We start from the raw sequence: 15320 nt of genomic DNA on the forward strand, positions 1-15320 counted from the left end.
GTATAAAAAAGGAAAAATATAGTACTTTATTTGTCAGATATGCATGGTGGATTTTTTTAAAGATTATAAATAAGAATATGACATAAATTTAATTTTCACTTGGTGTTTCAATAAAATTGATTCTTAGATGGGCCAATTACAATGAAGCTGGAGTTGAAATAGAAGATGCTCTTCCAACTGAAGGGAAATTATGGTAGCAAACATGGAAATTATTGTCAAATATGAATCTAATTCTGAGTTAGAACAATGAGAAATTGTATTGGAAAACCCTAAATTACGAATATTTTTCTATGAGTTCCATACTATAGAAGTATTTCCATTGAGTAATAAGAAAAAAAATAGTGTTGAGCCAAATATCTCAAATTACTATAATTCACTGAAATCTGATACGTCATTTTTTATACTTTTGTGTTTGAGACTAATAGTAAAATAACCAGATAAAATGAAAATGTTAACCTACATACACTGTGTATAGAACATGGTAGAAATGAAGAATTTCACCAAGAAATGTGCAATTTAGACCCACCAAATAATTAGTTGAATGCTTATGATGCTTTAAGTAAATTTAAATGTTACACAACTAAGAAGAGATGATGGTATAAGTCCATATAATTTCATAACAAATCTATCCTATCTATGTGATTAACATGACATGTGGAGAAAAGTCATAGCTACAAAAAAACCTACCATGATTTCAATGAGAAAATACCAATTGATACACTTGCCTACATAGTTATATACAGAAATAAAAATCTTACATATGATGTACAAAATACAACAGTAATTAAGAATTTTTAATTAATTGATGTACTTTAACATATTTTAGTAAATGGATTTTATTGAAGTACAGATGCAGTCCAAAGACTGCTCAGTTATCACTTATCGAAATAAGACCTCATTAGAACACATTAGCGTAGCTCCTGCTGAATGTGGTGTTACAGTCAGCACACAAGCGATGAGACACAGCGTCGCTGAAGTAGTGATGATGTGGGAATTTCCCCATATGACCATTTCATGAGTGTACGGTGAATATCAGGAATCCAATAAAACATCAGATCCCTGACATCACTCTAGCTGGAAAAAGATCCTGCAAGAACGATACCAACGACAGCTGAAGAGAATCTTTGAACGTCACAGAAGTGCAACAATTCAGCAAATTGCTGCAGATCCCAATGTTGGGTGGAGAACAAGTGTCAGCGTCTGAGTCATTCAATGAGACATCATCAATATGGGCCTTTGGAGCCAAAGGCCCACTCGTGTGCACTTGATGACTGCACGACACAAAGCTATATGCCTCGCCTGCGCCTATCGACACCAACATTGGACTGTTGATTACTCGAAACATGTTGGCTGGTCGGGCGCATCTCGTTTCACATTGTATCGAGGGGATGGACGTGTGTGGGTATGGAAACCAGCTCATGAATCCATGGACCCTGTATGTCAGCAGGGTACTGTTCAAGCTGGTGGAGGCTCTGTTATGGTATGGGGCGTATGCAGTTGGAGTGATATGGGTCCTTTGATATGTCTAGATACGACTCTGACAGGTGACAAGTACGTCTGATTACCTGTATCTATTCATATGCATTGTTCATTCTGACGGACATGGGCAATTCCAGGAGGACAATGTGACACCCCACACATCTAGAATTGTTACAGAGTGGCCCCAGGAACACTCTTCTGAATTTGAAAACTTCCACTGGCCACCAAACTTCCCAGACATGAACATTACCGACCATATCTGGGGTACCTTGCAATGTACTGTTCAGAAGACGTCTCCAACCTCTCTTACGGATTTATGGGCAGCGCTGCATGATTCATGTCGCCAATCATCTCCATCACTACCTCATACATTAATCGAGTCCTTGCCACATCATGTTGCAGCACTTCTGCATTCTGGTGTGGGCCTTACAAGATATTAAACAGGTGCACCAGCTTCTTTAGGCCTTCAATGTGTATATATATATATATATAAAATTTCGAACACAGCTACATTAGCCATACTCTCCTATATGCACTGACTGAAGCGAATGATCATACCAGTGATTAATATAACGCTATGTTTGGAGAGAGCTAGTCATTTGGTAAAACGATCTTCAACCCTGGCTATGTTCTTAATAACAGCACAAGTGAATGAAGAGCTTCAGTTAATTCTGAAGTTAATCTTCATATAGTGGTGTACATAGGATCAGAGGAGTCTGAAACATGTATAAGTTGTGTGGGCTGCCATGAAAGACTGTGATTAAATTTAAATTTTACTATTAAATCTTCTTCAGAAGCTAAACAACACAGTCTATTATAAATCTTCTAAAAAATTAGTGTGTTGGCAGTAAATGTTTTATATAACATTACTGAGTATTGAGGAAGAAGTTATTGAGGAGCTGAATGATGAGTTTAAAAATGCTTTGCCAGACAAATATTTGAATGGTTGGGATTTTCAGTATTTTGAAGATGGAAATGTAAAACTAAGATACAAAGGAAAGAAAAAGGTATGTGAAAATAATGATTATGAAGTTCTTGATTTAGAATTTTTAGTTTAATTTTTTACAGTGTTTTTACTATGAGAAAATCGCGATTATACGTATTGTTAGCGATTATTCTGTTCTTTGGTTCCTAAGTTCCTAAGCTGCAATGCTGGAACTTGCTGCATCGTCACTAACGTCTCCATGTAAAAGCCAAGTTTATTTTATCGTGAGTCTGGTATCAATGCTATTCTCAAAGGAGCAGTGGTGGCTACATTCGCTGCTTATAAAGTTTCAACTATTGCTATCGCTGCATACGAAAGCGCAGCTTAGATACTTCGTTGTAAGATCACTGAAATCCTGAGTATTGGTTTCTCTTCGTTTGACATACTCAGACCAGAAGTGGCGGTTACTTTATTAATTGTTGAGCCTTCTACACGATTGCAGAGGACGAGGAATCATGTTTCGAAAGTGGAAACGCGCATTAACGCACGCGTTTGGGCCACATGGCGATGAAGCTCGAATCGCTGAAATTCGACGTGCAAGAAGAGCAGCAGAAGAAGCTGAACTTAGAAAACCTTTAAAACATAGGTATCGAAGACCGCGTTTCTTAGACATTGGAACTCATGAAGATTTATTAACCTGCCAAGACCATGATGTACGCCCAGTCATATCACCTCGAATTGGTATTTTGATATGGCATTCCGGATACGCAGAGTAAGTAAAAGAATGTAAAATATTAATAATCTTTTTCGTGTGTTCGTTTGCTAGACATCTTAGTTCGCATTTCGATGTTTTTCGTTACGTTGAATTATGCAATGTTTTATTCAAGATGCAGTTTTTAGGAAATTTTCACTCGTAAGCAACTTACAGAAAACGGGTATTGTATGATCCCGCGCAAATTGTGGCGTGCCTTATTCATGTTTCAACCCTAACAAAAATTTATTTCCCTTGTAACTAAAACTTTGTTATCTCTCTTTGTTTTTTATTTGAATGTAAAATTCAACAAACATCGAAATAATTTATTTTATTATGTCCAAACTATAACGTCAGTATCACCGTCGTGTTAGTAATGGTTACGGGTAACTTTTTCTGACGTTGCATGACTGTCTTTGGACTTCAATTAAAGAAATAAGTTACGTCATTTAAAATCTTTTGATTGTACTTTATTCAGGCATACGATTTTTTTCTCCTCATAGTAAGTTTTAACTTAACTAACTAATAGAATCATATTCTATAGATTTTTAATTCTATGGACGTATTTTTGTTCAGTGGTTGCGGTTATGAATAATAGGAACTGGTAACATTTTTTTATATTTTTTTTAACAGGAAGTATAGGGCAAAGGTGTTTGTGCTCTTGCATGTGTAGCATGTAACACGTCCATATCACAAGAACTTTCTTTTTCATGCTGTATTTTCAAGTTAAGTACTTTTGAATTTTTTTGTGATTGTTTTTTATTTATATTCGTTCGAATGAACTTAACAATGCCGTTGTCCTATTGTTCTGAAGGTCTTTGGTGCGTTGCTCAGTTGTCTTATGTTTATATTTGTAGAGTCTTTGGGTGAGTGTTGTGTGATTTGAGTGTTGTGTTTGACATTAGTGAGCTAACAGTAGTGAAAAATGTTTAATAAACTGAAAGTTGCCGTTTTTAACGCTGTAAGTGGCACTGGCGATATAGATCAGGGTGCACAGCTAGGAATTGCAGACAAAGGACCAGATTTCGAGAAACCGCTTAAATTCAAATATAAGCGCCCCTTTTTTCTAAGTTTTACTTCTGACGAAGAGGTCCAGGTTTCTGCAGATCATCATTCGAGACCCATCATAGTACCACGAGACACCTCGCGTTTGCCTTGGCACAGTGGATATGCGGAGTAAGTATAACAAATAAGACTTCGCCATATAAGTACACAAGTAGTTGGTGTACTTGCCATTCACTCCCCGCTTGTAAGTGAAAATCTTGTTGAATGCACATGTATTGCCTTATTCCATACCTTTCTTGTACAGTTCACATTCAGTAGTTTTACTTTGCAAAGAGATCCTAAATAAAACTCTGCGAAATTAGCCACGTTCTCGCCCTCTTGTATGCTCTCGTCATGGTATCAATCAAAAAGTTTATATTTGCAGTCGTGTAGTTGATACTGATGAAATGTGAAGTATTTCAGAACTGGAGTCTGTAACGTATATGATCTGGGTGACAGGTAACACTATAGAACAGTTCTTTGTGAATCTGGAATTGACTTTTCTATGTAACTGAGGATCTCCCACGCCAGTCCAGATTTGTGATTTCCTTGTTTCTGAATTTCTTTTATGGGGTGTCTGTTTACATAATGCGCATGTTTGCTGTAGGCGTATGTAGCTTACTCTTAATATGACACTCTATTTTGCTACAGTTCCTGTCTTTGTCTTCAGTTCACTGGCTCATTTTTTTTTTTTTTTTTTTTTTTTTTTTTAAATGCTGTAACAATGAATTGCTTTAACAAAAATGCTTGATGATAGGGAGGTCAATGTAGATGCTGCTGTAAAAATTGATGATCAATCTTGTAGCGCATATTATAGTATTGTATTATGTGAATGCTGCTAAAAAAAAGTGGTTGCTGGTATGTTTCCAAAAAGCCGTATTCTATACTCCCATATTTCTGCCGTTGTTTGTTAATTTTGTTTAGTATAGTAACCGTCAGCAAGTTCTACCTCGAAGTTTTAAATATGTGTCATATAGCTAAGATAAGCTGGTCGTGTCACCCATTAACAATACAACAATGATAGTTCCACCCAAATTTGAGAGCTGATTTGGATTGCGATGATGCTACTAGGACAGTAAATTTATGTGTATGGAGTGATGTCATTCCTTTATAAATTGAGGTTCTGACTTGAGTTACATGGCTTGCTTGGTTAGTGATATTTATGCTGCATTGTCTAAGAAAGACAGGATTGTATGTCCCAGGCTGCCACACATTTTAAACTTGATACATTTAATCACCTTATTTTGTTATTTATGCTTTTAAGGGATTAGTTGTTTTTTGGTTTGATTGGTGTAATTACTCTTCTTTTTTGTTGTAGAGTTATTTGTCTTATTTTCACTGTGTTAAACTAATGTAGAGGTGTGTTCATTTTCCGTGAAGTGTTGTTTACAATATATTAACTGATTTGTCGGTTAAGTTGTGTATATTGATTCCCTTGTTCTTCTTATTCAATAATTGAGATTAGCTTCACCCATTCCATAGCTGTTAACCATTTTTCTTGTAGACTTTATGTTCTGTTATTAATTTTTGTGATTCTGGTTGTCTGTGAAATACCCATTCTATTCACAGTTTCGAAGAAACACCAATGACTCAGTTGAAGACTTTCTGTCCAGCAGATTCTAGGTGGTGATTTATGGGCTAGTGTCTGATAACTCTCCAATCTCCCTGAATTTTATGTAGTGGTGACGGACCATTATGTAGTGTAACTCCAGCACTAGTTTATATTGGAAGATAACAGTGGAGCAAACATCTGTGAATGTGAAATAGAACTTGTGATAACAGACTGATCTGAGACCAACTAAACCCACAGATATCTGGTGTTAGCTTCATTGTATGTCATAATGGTGTTGGGGTGTGTGATGTGTATAAATAGAACACTGATAATAATATTTTGCATCCATATTGCTTTTTGGGATGTAGATTGTGGTGACAGACTGATCTGTTGCATTGTACGTCTTGCAGGTAAGGTTCATAAGTGACATTGTGGTTGTGATTTGGCGAAGCCAACGAATGTGTGTGCGAAATGTTAGTTGAGGTGATATGCTGATCTGTTGCATTATGCTTTGTGAGTTGCCAAAGCATTATCAAAGGCTTCAATTTATCCCTTATCTCTGCAGTAGCCTGATGTCATGTTTAATAAACTTCTGGGAAAACTATGGAAATTGAAGATGGCGGAACAACTGAATTTCAGAATCACTGTTTATTTTTTATTTATTGTTTTAATCATGGTACTAGAGAGGTGGATTTTTGAAGATAAGAGATCAATTTTTATTATCAGAAGTAATAACACATTCACTCTTAATCATACATGCATTGGCATTGCCAGCATCTGCTCATGGGTGGCCCATTGTAAACTTCAGCCAAATTCCTTGTGGTAAAAAATAAAACTGCAAGGCCGTTAAAGATACATTGCATTACATAATAAACAAATCTCCAATGGGTATTTTTGGCATATGTCGGGCTCCAAGTATGAAAAAGGAAGGGGGGGTGGTGGTAGGGAGAGCACAACATAATTCTTACTAGCAGACACAATCTTGTGTATATCTCAGTCAAATTTATGGAGCAAGATGGAACAGCAGTTAAGAGTGGAATTGTGTTCAGTAATGATAGGCTTCATATCCACCTCCGGCTAGCATTATCTAGCTTTTCTACGGCTACTTAAACAAGGCCACACAAATTTTTATTGTTTACATATACTTGAACATTCAGAAGTAATGCTGTGTGCTGGTTAACCAGGGTTTCCGGGGGTATTTTAAGCCAAGTGCTGGTTTGCTTCCTGTTAAAGGGACACATTCAGCTTCCTTTCCAAATCAGAGATCCATCTACAGGATGTTAAACACTAACCTTCCTTTCCTCCTGAGGTTGATGTATGTGTTGTGTTTGATGTTGCCGTTCTTTGGGGGCAACGGAAGCGACCGATTCCACCTGTCTGCTTTAACCATGGCGTAAGGGTGTTGTTGGGTGTGACGTCATTACGATGTGGAGTGTATGAGTCGGTTGTGTTTGTAGATGTCATCTTGTTGTGTTTTTATTGTGTATTGAACGTGTTTTAATTTACTTAGGGATGTTTGGCTCTTGAATTTTTGAGGTGTCGTGGTTTTGGTTTTGTTTTTCGTAGTTGTAGATGGTAGTTTTTTCGTATCAATAGTTATGGTTGACCTATATAGGTCAAGGGAAGTGTCTGATTCTTGCAGATTTTGTAATTATTTTATTTTTATTTTATTTATTTATTTTTTATGTTTTTTTGGGATCATGATATGTCTTTTTTCCCGCTATATTTAGCTTGACCCCTCCCTAAAACCCTCAATTTTACGCGGCTGCCCCGTTAGTTTGATTGTATTTTTGGAGGGAGATGTTATTGTCTTATTTATGCATATTTTTGTGTTTTTTGCCGCATGTATGTAGTGGCATCATAGGCGCCATATTGGAGACGCTTAGAATAGCCATTTCCACCATATTGATGATGTCATGGGTGAAAGCAGGCAGGTGGAATCGGACACTTTGGTAATCCCGTTCTGTGTATTTATTTGTGGTAGAATTCCAGGCATTAAGGAAGCGTTCGATTCCACCTGTTTGCTTTGATCCATGATGTCATCAGGGTGGCAGCCACCCCTATTTCCAACATATGGCAACCATAACATCACTACATACGCATGTGAAAAAAACTAAAAATGACAAGACAATATTTGACACCAGCAATAAAATGAAACCAACAGGCCAACCACAGGAAGTAAGGGGTTGAGGACAAGGTCAAGCTAAATATAGGACATCTTCAACTTTTGTAGTCCTGTCTTCCTCAGTTGTGCGTAATATTATAGTATATTGTTAGTCTTTACTTGTTGACCATCTAACTGCAACTGAAACACAATTTTTGTGCCATACGTGTTTCGCCTTTATTCTCTGCAAGGCATTTTCAGTGGCCTGGAATATGTATGTATTTTTGCTATTTGGTTTACATATTGGGGCAGTGTATACATAGGTTATAAACAGTTCTGGTGGCTGGTTTTCTTATGGGGTAGTAATATTTAAAATTCTACTTACAGGTTCCGTGGGTGATTTTGTACGTGTTGTGTTTTAGTTCTGTTTGTGGCACTGTTGTTCTTCTTATAACTGCCATTTTGGGTTTTGTTTTCCACACTTCACATCACTAGGAACTGAACACTTGTTTCAATACTGTGTTTTGGTTTGTGTTGCCAGCTGTCAGATGTTACTGTCGAAGATCGAATGTTAGTGCCCCATAGATGCCAGATCCCTCTGTGCAGTAGGATTGTGAGTCAATGTTTGTGGATGTTGTTCCATCCCCACTGGTGACAGGCAATGATCATGCTGCATGACAGGTCCACCTGTCCTGCAGTGACGTGTTCATTTGGTGGTATTGTAATGGGTACTACTGTCACCTACTTTCACTACAACACCTTATTTCTTCTTCTTCTTCTTCTTCTTCTTCTTCTTCTTCTTCTACAGTGTGCATTGCTCTCGGAGAAATGCACCTCACTGATGACCATTCTCCAATGCTCTGTGGATATTGTGCATTCTGTCAGAATCTTGCTGGTCTTGGGAGGGATATAGATGTCATCAGTGAATGAATTCCACTTCACACCTTGTTGGAGGCAATAACGGCGTGAGTGCAAGCCAACCGCGGTGGCCACGCGGTTTAGGCGCTGCAGTCCGGAACCGCGCGACTGCTACGGTCGCAGGTTCGAATCCTGCCTCGGGCATGGCTGTGTGTGATGTCCTTAGGTTAGTTAGGTTTAAGTAGTTCTAAGTTCTAGGGGACTGATGACCTCAGATGTTAAGTCCCATAGTGCTCAGAGCCTCGTGAGTGCAAACAACCTCAGTGATTACCATTTGCAGTGTTTACCAACCTCCAGGCAGGCCACTTCCTTATGTTGAATTGACCACATTAATCCAACAACTCCTTCCACCCACCCAACATCTCCTTCTTCCTACTGGGGGACTTCAACCTGTACCACCCCTTATGGGGAATACCATTTTGGCTAGTAGTGGCCTTCTAATTCATCAGCTTGTTACAGACCATGATCTGCGCCTATTCAGTGATGGTTCTCCTGCCCACTTCAGGGCTGCCCGTGACACCTTTTCAGGTATAGGTCTAATGATCTCTTCCCCCAATTGTGTGGCCTTACTACATTGATCACTACAAGATAACCTTTGTGACAGTGACCTTGCTGCCACCAGACAAATCGGCTACTGTGTTGGGCACTTCCCATGACAAAAAATTGCAATAGCTATTCAGGATCACTGATGAGCCCTGCAGCGATTGAAATGACATCCTTCCCAAACCAACCTTATCACTTGTAATCAACTTCATGCTAAGTCTTCCTATGTAATCAGATACATTAAGAAGGAATGCTTGGAGTTCTCTGTCTTCTCCCTGGGAAAGTATGCCTCTTCATTTCTGGTATGGGCCACCAACGTTGAACAGTTGTTCTGGGTCTTGTCCTACAGGGTGGTCTTTGTATCGACTCATCAGTTCTTGCAGAACACCTTGCGAACCACTTAGGGACATTAGCAGCATCCTCTTCCTGTCCAGCTACTTTTCTACTGCAGATGCAAAAAGTTGAAAACATCCCCATACATTTCGCTGCCCATCAAGCTGAATCATATAATGAACCCTTCATTGACAGGGAATTACTTCAGACATTTGCCCTGTCCCATGACAGCCATATGGCATGATTAAATTCATGATCAGATCATCCAACACATGAATGTTCCCCAAAGACACCATCTCCTGAGGGTCTTAAACCACATTTGGCCCTCAGGTGTCTTCCCCTCGCAATGGCGAGATAGCATAGTTGTCCCAGTCCTTAAGCCAGACAAGAATCCAATGTATCTCGGCAGTTGTAGGCCTATTAGCTTGATCAACATACTCTGTGTGTTGTTGTTGTGGTCTTCAGTACAGAGACTGGTTTGATGCAGCTCTCCATGGTACCCTATCCTGCGCAAGCTGCTTCATCTTGAAGTACCTGCTGCAACCTACATCCTTCTGAATCTGCTTAGTGTATTGATCTCTTGGTCTCCCTCTATGATTCTTACCCTCCCCGCTGCCCTCCAATACTAAGTTGGTGATCCCTTGATGCCTCAGAACGTGTCCTACCAACTGATCCCTTCTTCTACTCAAGTTGTGCCACAAATTCCTCTTCTCCCCAATTCTATTTCATATCTCCTCATTAGTTACATGATCTATCCATCTAATCTTCAGCATTCTTCTGTAGCGTCTTGTCTAAACTCTTTATCGTCCATGTTTCACTTCCATATGTGCCTACACTCCATATAAATACTTTCAGAAAAGACTTCCTGACTATACTTGATGTTAACAAATCTCTCTCCTTCAGAAACGCTTTCCTTGCCATTGTCAGTCTACATTTCATATCCTCTCTACTTCGACAATCATCAGTTATTTTTCTCCCCAAATAGCAAAACTCATCTACTACTGTAAGTGTCTCATTTCCTAATCTAATTACCTCCGTATCACCTGATTTAATTTGGCTACATTCCATGATCATTGTTTTGCTTTTGCTGATGTTCATCTTCTATCCTCCTTTATAGACACTGTCCATTCTGTTCAGCTACTCTTCCAGTTACTTTGCTGTCTCTGACAGAATAACAGTGTCATTGGCAAACCTCAAAGTCTTAATTTTTTCTCTGTGGATTTTAATTCCTACTCCAAATTTTTCTTTTGTTTCCTTTACTGCTTGCTCAATAGACAGAATGAATAACATCGGGGATAGGCTGCAACCATGTCTCACTCCCTTCCCAACAACTGCTTCCCTTCCATGCCCCTCGACTCTTATAACTACCATCCGGTTTCTGTACAAAATGTAAATAGCCTTTCGTTCCCTGCATTTGACCCCTGCCACCTTCAAAATTTGAAGTCAACATTGTCAAAAGCTTTCTCTAAGTCCACAAATTCTATAAATATAGATTTGCCTTTCCGTAACCTATCTTCTAAGGTAAGTTGTAGGGTCAGTATTGCCTCACATGTTCCTACATTTCTCCAGAATTCAAACTTGTCTTCCCCGAGGTTGCCTTCTACCAGTTTTTCCATTTGCCTGTAAAGAATTTCTGTTAGTGTATTGCAACCGTGACTTATTAAACTGATAGTTCGGTAATGTTCACAATTGTCAGTACCTGCTTTCTTTAGAATTGGAATAATTATAGTCCGTTTGAAGTCTAAGGGTATTTCAATTGTCTCATACACCTTGCTCACTAGATGGAAGAGTTTTGTCATGGCTGGCTCTCCCAAGGCTATGAATAGTTCTAATGGAATGTTGTCTACTCCTGAGGCCTTGTTTCGACTCAGGTCTTTCAGTGCTCTTTCTAACTCGTCACGCAGTGTCATATCTCCTATTTCATCTTCATCTACGTCCTCTTCCATTTCCATAATATTTCTCTCCAGTACATCGCCCTTTTATATAGACCCTGTATGTACCCCTTCCACCACTCTGCTTTCCCTCCTTTGCTTACAAGGGAACCTCCCCATCGCACCCCCCTCAGTTTTAGTCATAAGTTGGCACAGTGGGTAGGCCTTGAAAAACTGAACACAGATCAATCGAGAAAACAGGAAGAAGTTGTGTGGAACTATGAAAAAAATAAGCAAAATATACAAACTGAGTTCTCTTTGCGCTAGATAGGCAACATCAAGGATCGTGTGAGCTCAGGAGCGCAATGGTCCCATGGTTAGCGTGAGCAGCTGCGGAACGAGATGTCCTTGGTTCAAGTCTTCCCCGAGTGAGAAGTTTAATTTTTTATTTTCAGACAATTATTATATGTCCGTCCGATGCGAGGTAACTGCTCTGTAGTATGGGGACACTACACCTAAACAAACATCGAAACACACGTCGTCAGTCGACTACAGCGCCCGGAAGAGAGAGTATTCCTGCTAACGAGGCTCCCTGGCTGGCAGTTGACTGTTCGCTACTTTGGACAAGAGTGCATTAAATACGTGAGGTGTATTCTGTGGGCAATATGAATCCAGCAAATATAGCTCGCGACTTCAATAACAAGGTCAATGAATATTTTCCGAACTTTAAGGAATTGGAAAGTTCCTTAAGGGATCAAACGATTGTCGAATATTTGTATGATTATTTCCTATATTTGTTGATAAACAGTACGTGTGGTGATGACGATACCTTGCTGATTGCTGCGGGGCTGTATGTACCAGATGATGAGATTGTTGACGATCTGTACGAAGAACACAAAGAGGAAATACTATGACTTCAATCTGATGGTATTTCTTTGGCTTACTTGAAGGAAATTCTCCAATACAGGTTACTGTCCAAACCAATTAAAAGGCACAAATATAGATTATGGAGTGAAGTAACAAATAAATTTAAGAAATTTAAAGGGTGGAGGAAAAAAGCACAATTAAACATTGCAAAGATGTCGTGGAATGAGGTGGAACCCGAAGACAGAAGTTCAGTGAACTAGAAAACTATATATACTGACAATTTGTTAAAGCCAGAAATGAAGTAAGTGCAGTGCATAATACAGACCTACAGATTTGGGGATTGCATTATGCTAAACAAATCTGCCTGGACTTCAAGGCTTCATCTCATTGGCTTGTCACGTTCAAAAGAAAATACAAAATTACGAGTAGGAATATTACGAAATATGTAAGCTAGAACTATGCGAATAAACTGGAAGAACTTTTGGAGTGTTCCAAGATGTTTGTTACAGAAACTAATGTCAGATTCCAACAGTATGAAGACACATATATTATCAACACACATCAGTCCAGTTTTAACTATGAAATGAAATCGACCCACACGTTATCGTTAGTTGGAGAAAGCGACACGGAATGTAATGTAGACCAGCTGCATGCCACTTCATATAGTTATACCATACAATATGCTCTGGACAAAGCAGGATTTTTTACCTGCATTTTATTTATGTTTGCAGGAAAAAAATGGTGTATTTGGATTGCAAGTTCAGCAACAGGTGAATAGGGTATTTGCGCAAACGCCGAATGTCATTGTGAATTGCAGTGCGTCAGGAAAAATGGAGAAAAGACTAGTGAAAGACTTTAATGAAGTGTGATTGCTCGTTACGCGGACACAGATTTTGCCTTACTCCTTGACAGCTATACAGGACAGAAGGCTCAAGCATTGTACAATTTTAGTGTGGTAGTAGATGTGATTACCATTCCTCCAGGTTGTACACCTCTTGTGCAACCGTTAGATGTGTGTGGTTTTCGCCAAGTGAAATACTTTGTGAAAAGATTCTATGATTTTGCAAAGCAGCACAGGAACACAGAGCAGTATTGTTTACGTGATCGTGTGTCAATTATCAAAGTTCAGGCACTCACACATAATCAACTTCACTCTCCAAAATTCCAGGACATGTTCAGATTTGCTTGGACATATGCAGGATTTGACGGTCTACACACGGAAAAATTTGAAAACGTTAAAAACATATGTTTTGACAGAGCACAGGGAAAACTGTGCGACTGTGAAATTGTTGCATTCATTTGTTGCAGTTTATGTGACAAACTCTTATGTTTTCATCACTTTTTTGGGAGTGATTGTCACATCCACAAGGAAACCTAAATTGGGCAAGGTAGAAGAATCTTTTTACACATTCGCCAAATGTACAAGTTAGGTGGGTGGACAACATATTCCTGTCATGTGACGCACATGCCGTCACCAGTGTCGTATAGAATATATCAGATGTGTTTTCCTGTGGGGAATTGGTTGGCCTATGACCTTGCAATCAAATGTTTTCGGTTCCCATTGGAGAGGCACGTCCTTTCGTCTACTAATCGCACGGTTTTGTGGTGCGGTCGCAAAACACAGACAGTAAACTTATTATAGTGAACAGAGACGTCAATGAACGAATGGCCAGATCATAACTTTGCAAAAATAAAGTAAGTAAACTTTTCACTCGAGGGAAGACTTGAACCAAGGACCTCTCGTTCCGCAGCTGCTCACGCTAACCACGGGACCACGGCGCTCCTGAGCTCACACTCTCCTTGGTGTTGCCTATCTTGCGCATGGACTACTCAGTTTGTATATTTTGCTTATTTTTTTCGTAGTTCCGCGTAACTTCTTCCTGTTTTCTCGATTGATATGTGTTCAGTTTTTCAATTCCTATCCACTGTGCCAACTTATAACTAAATCTGGGGGGGGGGGGGGTTGCAATGGGGAGGTTCCCTCGTTAGAACTGGTTTTCCATCTGAGCTCTTGATATTCAAACAAGTGGTTCTCTTTTCTCCAAAAGTCTCAATAATTTTCCTGTAGGCAGTACCCCTAGTGATATATGCCTCTACATCCTTTCATTTGTCTTCTAGCCATCCCTGCTTAGCCATTTTGCACTTCCTGACAATCTCATTTTTGAGACAATTGTGTTCCTTTTTGCCTGCTTCATTTTCTGCATTTTTATATTTTCTCCCATCATCAATTAAATTCAGTATGTCTTCTGTTACCCAAGAATTTCTACTAGCCCTCATCTTTTTACTTACTTGATCCTCTGCTGCCTTCACTATTTCATATCTCAAAGCTACCCATTCTTCTTGTACTCTATTTCTTTCCCCCGTTCTTGTCAAGAGTTCACATCTGCCCCTGGAAATGTCTTATAATTTAAAACCTGGTTCCTAAATCTCTGTCTTACCATTATATAATCTATCTGAAACCTTCCTGTGTCTCCTGGCTTCTTCCATGTATACAACATTCTTTCATGATTCTTCAACCAAGTGTTAGCTATGAGTAAGTTGTGCTCTGTGCAAAACTACCAGGCAGCTTCCTCTGTCATTCCTTACCCCCATTCCATATTCACCTTCTACTTTTCCTTCTCTTCCTTTTCCTAATATTGAATTCCAATCTCCCATGACTATTAAATTTTCATCTCCCCTCACTATCTGAATGATTTCTTTTATCTCATCATACATTTCTTCAATCTCTTCGTCATCTGCGGAGGTAATTGGCATATAAACTTGTACTACTGTGGTAGGCATGGGTTTCGTGTCTATCTTGGCTACAATAATGCGTTCACTATGCTATTGATAGTAGCTTACCTGTGCTCCTATTTTTTAATTCATTATTAAACCTACTCCTGCATTACCCCTATTTGATTCTGTATTTATAGCCCTGTATTCACCTCACTAAA

General features: G+C 39.0%; 1 protein-coding gene across 2 annotated transcripts in view; it reads left to right on the forward strand.

Moving 5' to 3' along the window:
• The first annotated feature begins 4022 nt into the window (after positions 1 to 4022).
• The window catches only part of LOC126184666 (protein phosphatase 1H), a 182454-nt gene continuing 171156 nt past the window's right edge, over positions 4023 to 15320 (forward strand). For both annotated transcript variants that reach the window (XM_049927147.1, XM_049927148.1), the window contains exon 1: positions 4023 to 4331. In XM_049927147.1, coding sequence (XP_049783104.1) covers positions 4081 to 4331 — 251 coding nt within the window. In that variant the 5' untranslated portion in view covers positions 4023 to 4080. The remainder of the gene's footprint in view (positions 4332 to 15320) is intronic.

Source organism: Schistocerca cancellata, chromosome 4 (assembly GCF_023864275.1).
Source record: "Schistocerca cancellata isolate TAMUIC-IGC-003103 chromosome 4, iqSchCanc2.1, whole genome shotgun sequence".
Classification (NCBI taxonomy): domain Eukaryota; kingdom Metazoa; phylum Arthropoda; class Insecta; order Orthoptera; family Acrididae; genus Schistocerca; species Schistocerca cancellata.